General features: G+C 42.1%; 1 protein-coding gene across 1 annotated transcript; it reads left to right on the top strand.

Annotated features, from left to right (window-relative positions):
* The first annotated feature begins 4,708 nt into the window (after positions 1-4,708).
* Positions 4,709-9,557, top strand: LOC310865091 (uncharacterized protein). The gene is made up of 4 exons (XM_083774088.1): positions 4,709-5,187; positions 6,348-6,679; positions 7,545-7,599; positions 7,730-9,557. Exons 1-4 carry the CDS (start codon positions 4,752-4,754, stop codon positions 9,286-9,288), a joined length of 2,382 nt encoding a protein of 793 aa, XP_083630214.1. The 5' UTR covers positions 4,709-4,751; the 3' UTR covers positions 9,289-9,557.
* Positions 9,558-12,473: the final 2,916 nt, after the last annotated feature.

Genomic DNA, 12,473 nt, shown 5'->3' on the forward strand with positions numbered 1-12,473 from the left:
ATCACCATTCCCGTTTCCTGTACATTTGAATAATATTCTAAATCTGCCCCTGTCCCATATGATGTGCTCTAATGGCTTTTTCTCACTTAATTAACCGGGCGGCAGTGGAGAGTGGTAGAGTGGCTGGATGGTAACCACAAGGTTGCCAGTTCGAACCTGAGCTCCCCCAGAGTTAGTGTTGAAGTGTCCTTGAGCAAGACTCTGAACCCCTAATTGCTCCTGATGTGCCTTACATGATTTCCGCCGCCATCGGTGTATGAATGTGCATGTGAATGGGTGAATGTAATGCACAATCTATGTAAAGCGCCTTGGATAAATGCGCTATATAAATGCACCATTTAATTAAAACAAAACCGGTTAAATGTTTTAATATATTTCGAATAATACTTTGACAAAACATATAGGGCCTGATACCATAATGCTGAGAAGTCATGCAGGGATATCTGTAGAGGGTTTAAACTTTAAAGCACACTACCGCGCTTTAGCAGACAGTTAGCCGATTTTGTCAGAAGCACTTTAATATTTTTCAATGGTTACATTTTTTTTAACCAACACACAGACGTAAAGCTGCGTGTTCAATAGCATTGATTTATGATGGAGAAAGAAAAGTGTCATTTCAGCTATCAATGATAGAGGCTATCAGGCTAGCAGTGTTGTTGATAACATTTGCAAATTGTCATCATGCCACCATAGAACAAACTTAAGTGGCTATCATTCACTAGTTAGCTATATGTTTACTAACATCTTGTTAGCTCCTTCATCCTCCTTGGGATAGGATGTCATTGATGAGGTGTATTCTTATTTCTATAATGGATTATTATGTTATGGCAAATACTGCAACTCTGACAATTTCATGCTTGATTTATGTACATCAAATGGGTTTCAAATGACATGGTTTCTGTTCTTTTAGACTACATTTGAGCCTACCACTGGGTGGATTCTCCCCAATGATAAGTTTTCATATGTACCTTCATATTTCCCATCTGGCTGAATTGTTTGCCACACAAATTGCAGGTATATGGTTTTTCCCCCGTGTGACTCCTTATATGTCCTTCCAGAAGGCTTTTGAACCGGAATTTCCTGTTGCAAATATCACAAGTGTGTGGTTTTTCTCCCGAGTGACTTCTCCGGTGGTTAATGAGATCTGACCACGTTGTGAAAACCTGCTCGCAAACAGCACACCTGTGAGTTTTCCCTGTGTGAGTTTTCGAGTGGGACCTCATGTTTCCAATTTGACTGAACCGTTTACCGCAAATGCTGCACGAGTATGGTTTTTCCCCTGTGTGGGTCCTCATGTGTGTGTTTCGATTCCAGCTGGAACAAAACTCTTTACCACAAATGCCGCATGTGTATGGTTTTTCCCCAGTGTGGACCCGCAGGTGTACATCTCTGTTCCACCTGATAGCAAATTCTTTATCGCAAAAACTGCACTTATATGATTTTGAAAAGTCTTCCAAGTTTCTGCCACCACATGCTGCGTGGCGAGGCACATCGTGATTGGGAGGGAACACAGATGTTCTGTCCGTAGATCTGATGTCAGAACGATGTTTGTGTTTTACTGGCTGTAATTTATAACTCATCTGATGCCCACCCTCTTTCCACTCACCGCTGTGGACACTATCCTCACCCTCAACTACTGAACAATCTGAGTTATGGTACTGACCATTAAAGATTGGTGCAGGTACTCTACAACCTTCCTCTTTGAGTTCTGCTTTCATCTGTTCGGCTGAAGTGATGGTCATGGTGTCTGCCTGTCTTTGCTCTCTTTCTAAAGGATTCAGGAAATAACCTTGATCCTGAGCATGGTTACCTTGTCCATGGCCGTGGTTAGCTTGTATAATATTAAACTCCTCCAGCCCTGTGAGCAGGTCTGTTCTCTGACAGGCCTGGTATTCCTCCTCCTGTTTAATCTGCAGACTCCCGTGCTTCACCTGAAACTCTTTCATCAGATGGTGTTCCGGGTCCTCCTGGTGCCCACCCCCAGTCTGCACCAGTCCCGAATCCTGACCACTCTGCTCCTCGTAAGAATTGTTTTCTTCACAGACGGAGCGCTGTAGGGAGTCTTTGGGGTCAAAACAAGAGAATGCTTTTATTAGTTTGGCATAAATTATTAAACTTAAAAAAGGTGCTATAAGCAATAATATGTCCACATTTTTATTACCTTTTGGTATTCAGACAGCCAGCAATGGGTAGAAGTAGAACGCTCCCAAAAAGAATTAGTCTCTGTGACACAACTAGGGCCGCAATCTGCCAGTCTGCTTCCGGATTGGTTAGTCATTGCGACCAGGTTTCGACCATTGACAAAGCTCTCTAGGAACATCTTTGATTGCAGATTGCTGGCCCCTAGATGTGTCACAGAGACTATTTTTGGGGAGCGTTCTACCCATTGCTAGCTGTCTGAATACCAAAAAAATAAAATGTTGACATATTGATTATAGCAGCTTTAAGGTTTATAGAGAGGTGGGCAGCATTATTTTCCAGGGAGTCAGACATATAGACTTTGATGCAGTGAGTTTAGGGCCACACCACACATTGTGCTAGAATCTAGCATAATCTAGCAGCTAGATTATGAAAGGCATGCATTTGTACCGACTTCTCAATTCTAGGTTATTTTCTTCACAACACAATACTTTTGTTACAAAATGTTGATTGTACTCTAAGCAGAATGTCACATTTAGCATTGAGTACATACGGATGGAATATGCACGTGTACTACTCAAATGGGCTACCGAGGCTATAGAATAGTGTATATTTGTACATCTCTAAATGTTATGATGAATTGAAAATGGCGGGCCCTCTTGTAAACACGTGTAATGCTTTTGCTGTCGTCCACTCAGTTAAGTTTTTGTATTGAGTTGTGCTTGAAATGTACTGTATTTAATGCAAACTCATACTTCAATCAATCAATCAAAGGGGGAGAGATTCCAAATGGGCTAGCCGGCGCCGCTATAGACCGGACCGTAAACATTAATGGCTGTGGTGTGGTGGCTGCTGTAGTATAATTCTGAAAACACGCATTGTTACGACAAAATAAGACATAACATTAATTCATTCAGCAGTACACACGTGCAGCACAGCAGCAGAAGCTTTAAGTTTAAAAGACAGTGACACAGACCAATTTTATGCAGCTGTATCTTTGGTCTGAGCACGGCGTCCAGCAGTGTGCGCTGACGGGCCACCTCGTCCTCATACTCGGCCAGGGTTCTGTCCAAGGCTCCGAGGATCTCCTCAACGGCCACCGTTAGCCGTTCTTTGACGAAAAGTCTCAGTTGTAGCGTGTCGTTCATTTTGAAGGTGAATAAATGCCAGTTGACGAGGTCGTTCGTTTCTTAAATTATTTTGAATGTGGAGGTGTGCTGCTGTCAGACCGAGTCTCTAGGGCTTGCTTGTGTGTGTGTGTGTGTGTGTGTGTGTGTTTGTGCGCGCGCGCAGTGTGCACAACAGTCACTTGTTTGTTTGTCTGGGCGTACGGCGACGTCACATCCGGTATCAGTTTTATATATCCGTTTTTTTAAACTTCTACTTACTAGTTCTCACACCTTTTCATGTCATGGGCCCCAAATTAATATGTATTTGACCGAGAACCTCAGAACCCCCATCTGAAAAGAGTTAGGAAGTTGTGGTAGACTAGTACTCACACATTACACAACAAGCTGAGAAGGCTTTGATTGATTGATTGATTGATTGATTGATTGAAATATTAAACAGTTTGCAGAATTACAGTACATTTCAAGCACAACTCAATACATTTAGATGTAGATGTTGAGAGCGGTTTTGAAGGAGTCAAGGGATTTGCATGTCTTAATGACTGTTGGTAGGGCGTTCCACATTTTGGTGGCATAGGAGAGAAAATAATTTAGTCCCTTGTTTGTGCCGAATCTGGGTTGCACATTGGTTTGTTGCACTCTCTCTGGTGTTGTGGGTGTGGACTTCGTTAACATTAAGGAAGTATTTAGACAGGTACATGGGTATCTTGGTGGTGTATCAGGGACAAATTAGACATTGGGCCAGTGGGGCCGGCCCACGGGCCCTTGGCTCTCAGGGACCCTTCAGGGAAATTGGACCACGTGGTACTGGGTTTGACGCCCTGAAAAGTGCTCCTGGGGTCCTTCATTGGCCATTGATTTTGTTAAATTTATGTCAAAAAGATAAAAACATGGAAAAACACAAAAATGACGCGGGGGCCCTCTTTGGGGTTAATCCGTCCCTGGGTGTATCGAATCTTGTGGACCAGACCTGGACCAGACCCATTGCAAGATGCTGTAGGTGTGTAGGGCCTACTCTGTCATCGACCCTAAGCCATTCCAGCCTGTCAAAGTGGGCAGGGGACAGGGTGAGGAGTCTGGAGCCTTGTTTTAAGGGCCTTTGAGGTACTGTGGCTTTCAATATTATTCCACATTTTGTGTTATTATTCAAAATGTAAAAATAATGATAATAATAATAATAATAATAATAATAATAATAATAAAAGATAGGCAGATCAAAGCTATCAATGTGTCCACTGTCCAGTGGTGAAAACATAGTGGCAATTTAACAACCTTAGAGTATATATATGAATACTCTAAGGTATTTACCCTAAGGGAGGGGCCAATGGGGAGGGGCATAGAGGGGGGGTGACTCCGGATATGAAACGCTGTGGCCCGGAAGAGAAAATATTCGCATTGTTGTTGTTTTTTACCAGACGAGAAGTTCTACACAACGAAGATCTCAGTCAGTTCTCTGTTAAAGACTTCTGACAAAAAAAAGTATTCATGGAGTCTAAATTTAAAAGTGAAACCGCGTCGATCGTGGAAGCAGCCATGCGCGCGACTCTGCGCGCGTGTAAGGACGCTTGGCTGAAAGAAGAAGAAGCGCAGTGCAACAACAACGAGGCTGTGTTTAACAGTACCATCCAACGCACACAGATGGACCTGGTAGTTCAGATAAACAACCTGTTCACCGAGCTGTGGGACGAAAACGAGGCGCTGAAGTCCAGAGTGGAACACCTGGAGTTTGTGCTGGAGAATAAAGTCGGACAGGCCGAGAAAGAAATAGTCGCACGGGTGTCCCAGTTGGGGAACGACCTGGTGCAGTTGGAAAAGGAGCTGAAGACTGTTGTTAATGATAACAAGAATAGATCTCAAAGGGACAATGCACAGAATGAATCGACTCACATTCTGCTACGAAATGCCAATGGGTCTCTTTTTAGTGAGTTTAGCACTTGTTGGTGTTTTTGATTGATTGATTGATTTGAAAATGTTTATTAACAGTCCCACACACACACACACACACACACACACAATGGGTACAGACAGTGCAGGGGAAAAGTACAGGTCAGGTCAATACAAAATCCGCAAAGAGGATGAAACCAGAAAAAAGCACTAACTTGTTTACAAAGTAGGTCTAACAATGCTTTTGTTCCAAATTAATGCAGAATGGCAGATTTTAGTCTGACTTAAAAAATGAATGTAAAGCATATAGGCCTAATGATAATTATTTGGTAGACTAGACACACCGTGACCTTACTCCTCCCGATACAATCCTTAGTCCTTATGGGGACTACTAGCCCCTCTCGGAACCCTACATAAAGCTTTTCTGAAATTTTGATGAGTTTTATGTAGGGTCCCTGTTCATGACTATATTTTCGTCTGGGAATTCTGGAACGCGGGTGATAAACATGCTCTCTAAGATAGAATCTGCTGCGTTTCACGGCCTTTTTTTGTTTGCGTTATTCTGAATTCGGGAACTAAGTACCTATACATTCCGCTGCGAATATCTCAGAATATCTCCTGTGGTATCCTAAGTATTTTTTATTACTTTGTTTGACCGATTTGGTCGCTTTATTTCTTCTTGTTTGTTTACCGTTTATTGTACCGCCTCCCGGTGTGCGGTTGGCTTGTGCCGGCTACGTCCCTGCCTCTGATCTGCTCTGTCATAGCTATAGCGCCACTAGCTAGCCAGATAGGCGGTACAATGAGGTGTCAATAAACAAGGAAGGAAGAGAAGAATCAAAGCGACCAAATCGGTCAAACAAAGATTAAAAATACTTAACGGCTTGTATGGGTACTTATACTTCACATATTCAGAAACCCTCACACGAAAAAATGTCGTCAAAGAGCGCAGTCAGGCGTTATCCATGTTGTTTATGTTTTATGTATGTCCGCGTACCAGGTGGCATGGTACTGATGCAACAGGACCCAATGCACTGGGTCAAATGTCAGAAACTTCAGTAGCATTGGGTTCTGCTTGGAGGGCTAGGGGACTACCATCCTTATGTTATCTGCAGTTGACTGTTGTGATTGTGAACTTGAATGTGTGTGTGTGTGTGTGTGTCCCTCTCTCTCTCATTTCTTGGTATCACAACGCAGGCGGTTGTGTGCTGTTACTGAAACCCAGTCAAGCCGCAATCCCCAAACTTGCAGGACCATCTGCAGCTGCAAGTACAATCATCCTCACTCCTCCACCACCGGCTTCAGTGGCAACGACTGCAGCTGTGCCCAACCCCACATCCTTGTCGGTGGCAGTCCCAAAACCTCCACTGACCCAATTGGTAGTGGTCAAGCAAGTCTCGCCCACTCCGCCAATGCTCTTGATGGGAGCTGGTACCGTCGTCACCAACCCTTCGACCATGTCAACAGTGGTCCCCAGCCCTACAGCAGTGCAGATGGGAGACGATTGCTTGATTGCAGTGGTGGAAAAGGTACTCACATTTATTACTTATAAGTAAAAGTATCAATACTGCAGTCTAAGTAAAAGTCTGGAAATCAACATTTACTTGAGTAAAAGTACAAAAGTAAAGGCTTCAAAATGTACTTAAAGTACCATTTCGTGTTTTCAAATGTATACTAATCTTTTGAAAATAGCATATCTACAAGCTCACAGCTACAGCCGATTCCAAAAATGTCCAAACGATTTTCTGAAAAACATGTTTGGCCACGGACCCACATCTCAAAATATTTTGTTCCAGCCAGGGAACCCTAGATGCAAATATTTGGGTTAAAATGTTAAACCAAAAAATTTTTGTTCAAATATTTATCACAAATGTTCACAATTTAAAAAAAATAGCTATTGTTAAATAGCTAAAGTTTAACATAAAAGTTAAAGTGGTTAAAATCTAAAATGACACAGATGCTTTCCTGGTTTTAATCTTAGAGTATATATGAATAGAGACGGCACCGGATTTCTCCTCCCATCCACTTGCATTAAGTTGCATGAGGCGATTTCACTCCTCCTTCCGGGTAGGAACAGAGTGCATTCTGTGATGGATTGGGTCCAAACACATGAACGCGCTGCCGCTGACTATCATTGCATGTGTTCACGCGCGTTCACGTATGAAACAGTGTTCACGTGTCATCATGAACGTGCGCAATGACAGTCAACGGACCAGCGAGTTCATGTGTTTGGGCCAGCGCTGCAATACCAGATTCGTCCACTATGTCTATTTCGCCTCAGGGTTTCCTCCGGGTGCCGTCTCTATTCATATATACTCTTAAGGTTTTAATAGGTTACCTTCCGTGTCACTGTGTAATGAAACCAAATGTGTGTGTTGAATGCCTGCTGTACAGGAAAAACGGACCGATCCACCTCCAGACAAAAGGAAAAACTCTGAAGTTGTAATAGGTATTGTATTATACTAAGTGTACTGTTCTGTTCAGTAGTTTCTCTGTGCGACCAAAATCACGTCAAGTCAAATAATTAAATGGCAGGTTCTGTGTGGTACAGTGTTTCATCTTCTTCCTCTAATCCCCAGGAACCCCTGAGAACCACATTCAAGAGAGTTCAACTGAGCTGAAAAAACTGGGAAGAAAAAAGCTACGCAATGTAAAGCGTTTCTTTTGCAGTGACTGTAACCTTGGTTTTCACTGGAAATGCAGTTTGCAAAGACACATGATTGTCCACAAGAAGCCTTTCTCTTGTAGTCAGTGCAACAGAGGATTCCGGAAGCAGAAATCTCTGGAAAATCACCTTTCATTTCACCAAAGAATTAAAAAACCCAAGCCTTTTCCATGTAGTCAATGTAACAAAGGTTTCTTAAATCAGCAAACCCTTGAGAATCACCTATTGTATCATAAGCGTTTTCAGCAACCAAGGCCGTTCGCCTGCAAGCAGTGTGACAAAACGTTCAGGCTAAAGAGGCCTCTGGAAAACCACCTTGCACGTCACAAGGTGTGGGATAAGACACACAAGTGTCGGGTCTGTGACAAGATGTTCAAGACCGTAAAACTACGGAAATGTCATGAGGTTGTCCATTCTGAGGAGAGACCGTTCAGCTGCACTACATGCGGGAAGGAGTTCAACAGTAGGGACACTCTTCGCTTCCACGAGGCCGCTCACAGCGAGAAGCGGTACAAGTGCAACATGTGTGATAAAAGCTACACAAACTCCAATGTTCTGAAGGTCCATATGAGGACGCACACAGGCGAGCGTCCGTTCAAGTGCACTGTGTGCAACAAGAATTACAGGTCGCCGCGCTCTCTGAAGATACACATGCTGGTCCACACTGGGGAGAAAGCCTTTACCTGTCATGTGTGTGGAGCGAGGTTTGGTCTGATTACCAACCTTAAAAGACACATGCGCCTTCACACGGGGGAGAAGCCTTTTAAGTGCCCGGAGTGTAATGAAAGCTACTCGGATAGCAATAAACTCAAAGCCCATATGCTTGTTCATGGTGCTGCAAAACCATTCATGTGTGACCTCTGTGGAAAGACATTTCTCTTCAATTGCAGGCTACTGATTCACCAAAAAATGGTACACAGTGAGAAGACGCAAACAGAGGCTGGCCAAACAGTAAAGACACGATGGAAAAACAAGATCAAGCCATTCAGTTGCAAAATATGCCTCAAAGTTTTTGCCTATGCTGCAACTCTGAAAGTCCATGAAAAGGGCCACACGGATCCATACAGCTGTGAAGTGTGTGGTAAGACTTATCTTAACAAATACTCGTTCAATTACCACCAAAGAAGCCACACAGGGGAGAGACACTTTGTCTGTGAGCTGTGTGGAAAGCGGTTCACGCACCGCTACGCTCTGAAGATGCACGAGCGAATACACACAGGAGAGAAGCCCTACGAATGTCAACAATGTGGGAAAACCTTCAGAACGGAAGGGAATTTCGACAGACACATGAGGATCCACACGGGAGAGAGGCCTTATGCCTGTGAACGATGTAACAGAACATTCAACCAATCCAATCAACTGAAGTCCCACATGCAGATACACACTGGCGTGAAGCTATATACATGTGACCACTGTGGACGAGGCTTTTCTGATTCAAGACAGTGGAAAAAACACGACTGTGGTGGATCATAGGGCATTGGTTCTCAAACTTTTTTTTTTCATTAGCCTGCGGACCCCCATTATAAAATATATGCCAAGGACCCCCATAAGAAGATTTTTACGGCTCTAGCTGATTTTCAACCATTTTAATATCAAGGACCCCCGGTTTGACCTGCATTAGACTACGGTCCCCCATTTCTATCTCTGGGACCCCATGTATATTGTAAAATCAGTTAAAATAAGTTAATTTAACTCTGAGAGTGTACAAATGGAACCAAATGGACCCATTAGGGTGCATTTGGTTCCATTTGTATACTGGGTTATAGACCCATATAAGGGTCCATTTGGTTCCTAACTATCATTTAGCTAGGGACCCCCTAGGGGTCCCCTCACTCCACTTTGGGAACCACTGTCATAGGGGATCAGGCATTTAGAAGTAGCAGAAGCCATATAGGTAAGTCAGTGGTTTTCAACCATTTTCATTTCAAGGCCCATTATTGAGGGGTCTTTCCTAGACAAACATTAAAAACACCATTGACAATGAACAGAGTTTAATGTTTGTTTTGTCACTAACACAAACATTAAATGCCATTAATTAACAATGAACAGAGTGTAATGTTTGTTTTGTCTGTCACTGAGCAAATCGGCATATGATGTTATGATATCACGATGATGTAAGATTATAAGGGTTGGTAAAGCGCTGGGGATGTCCCGATCACGTTTTGTTGCTCCCGATCCGATTCCAATCATTTGATTTTGAGACATGCCGATAGCGATTTTTCCCGATCCTTATATTTTATACAACACTTATGCCATGTGAGAAATGTATTTCACTCTAGTCTAGTCTGTTGCCTTTCAAATATTCAAAGGCAATATGTGGCTACTTTTATTAGAACTATAGAAGGACTGTCATTGTGTATTTTTTCATGTCATATGAAAACAGGGAATCATAGCAAAAATAATGATGTATTGGTTAATTAGATTGAGTGAATCTTGCAACTACAGCTTATGGAACTGAAGTCAAAGTTAAAACCCTTGTAGATAAAACCATAGCCATAGCTTTGGCTATCATTCAGAGATAAATAGTAGGCCTACTACAGGATATTATCATAATGCATCGTGGGGGTTGCATTCCTTTGAGAAGTGTTTGCCACTGCTGGAACTAGTGCCCCAGGAGGGCAATCATAAACATGACCGTTTTCACAAAATATCATTGTTTATACATCTTTGAGATTTACATTACACACAAGCCTATTTAGACACACTATTTTTTTGAAAATCTCTGATTTATTTCTCCCGATCCTGATCATTTGAAAATGACATGATCGGCTCCGGTTTCCGATCACCTATTTTTTTTGTATTCAGCATTTGAGCCACGGACCACCATTTGATGACATTTAGAGTCTCTTAGACCCAAGACTAAAGAATATTTTGTTGTCTGTAAATAATTTGTCCACAATTCCATGCTGTATTGAAACGTTGATGCTTTAAAATATATATTTTTTTACATTATTCTAATTATGTAGACTTCTTGTAATGTAGAATTTTACGCTCTCAAGGGTTAAAGATCTAATAATGGTCCACTTGGTCACCAACTCTATCATTTAGCTGTGGACCACCTGGAACCTCCTCAAGGACCAGTCTTGGTCTCAGGACCGCTGGTTGAAAACCACTTAGTCATGTGAGGTTTTTGTGTGAGTGGAACGTTTCAGCAAATGTCCCTTTTCACAGGCAGTTATGCTTTTCAGGAAGTAATTCCATGTTCTTGAAATGGATCATGCCTTTACGGTTTACACTAGGGTCCTAAAATATCCTAAACCTTTAGAGTTAACTTGAACTTCTTTTGAATATGGAAAGGGTTTTGTATAAAATAAATTCAACATACAGTTCATTTCAGGCCATGAACAAAATGAAATGCCCTACCGGTATGCTATTTCAGTCAATGTTAGTGTTAATTCAAATTACTTTATTTTATGATGCAAATATATTCCTTTCGAGTTAAACTAGACAAACTGAAATAATGCAGCATGTGCAAATTGTGCATCACATTCACATCCAAAAGATCCATACATCCAACAGTGCCTGCCTCGTTTGACTGCACTGTATCTATTTCACCAGTAGATGGCAATCACGTAACCTGTACGCGTTCACTTTATAGTCTTAGCCAGACAACTATTCCACCATCTCCGAATGCTATATAGCAGGGTTCCCCAATAGGCGGCCCGCGGGCCATTTGCGGCCCACAGAGTGACCCCTTGTGGCCCATGAAAGAATTTCCTTTTTTTTTAAGGGTCCCAGATATAAATGGCATTAAATGGGGGTCAGTAGCCTCTGCATGTCAAACTGGGCATCCTTTTCAAATGGGGTCTTGCCCTGAAAATGAATTTTCAGGGCAAGACCTCGACCTCGTGCGTGCAGACTCGGCCCCCAGCCTGGTACGCTAGTCAAAATATGGCCCTTGAGGAAAATTAATTGGGGAACCCTGCTATATAGAGTGGGACTATAGCCCCTTAGAGTATATATTAATTAATAAGTAATGAATTATTTATTTATTAAATAATTTACAGTAGCCTACAGTTTACTGTGGTAAACTACTAGCTTGTAGTTTGTAATAAAACATCTATTGAGGTGATCCATAATACTAGTGTTGTTTACATGTTGACACTGGGTTACATTTCCATATACATTGTTTTCCTACTTCTTCAATGCAGAATATTAATTTGGGTTTTTGTTTAATGTAGGAACGTATAGGCACATTAGAGCTATGGACCAGAGCTAGGCATAGAGTACTGTGGCACAATTTACAATTCAGGCATTTATCAAACGCGGTAATACATCATAAGCAAGCTATAAGAACCTAATATCCCTTGACTCCTTCAAAACCGCTCTCAAAGGGCACCTACGGATGGCTGCAATTCGAAACTGGCCTCTGTAAAATCTGAATCCCCTCACCCCCCCCATTTACCCTCACTGTATAGGCCTAGGCCTATGTATCTTTTCCCTTTTTGCTTCCTATATGATGAATTCCTGTTCTGTTCTTTAACTACATAGAAATGTCTATTTGTATGTCTCTAAATGTTTTGATGAATTGAACAATGTGGACCCTGTTGTAAACAAGTGTAATGCTTAATTGGGTCGTCCACTCACAGTTAACAGTCTTTGTATTGAGTTTGTGCTTGAAATGTACTGTAAATTCTGCAAACTGTTAATAAATATTT

Source organism: Protomyctophum parallelum (assembly GCF_964188405.1).
Source record: "Protomyctophum parallelum genome assembly, chromosome: 9".
NCBI classification, from domain to species: Eukaryota; Metazoa; Chordata; class Actinopteri; order Myctophiformes; family Myctophidae; genus Protomyctophum; species Protomyctophum parallelum.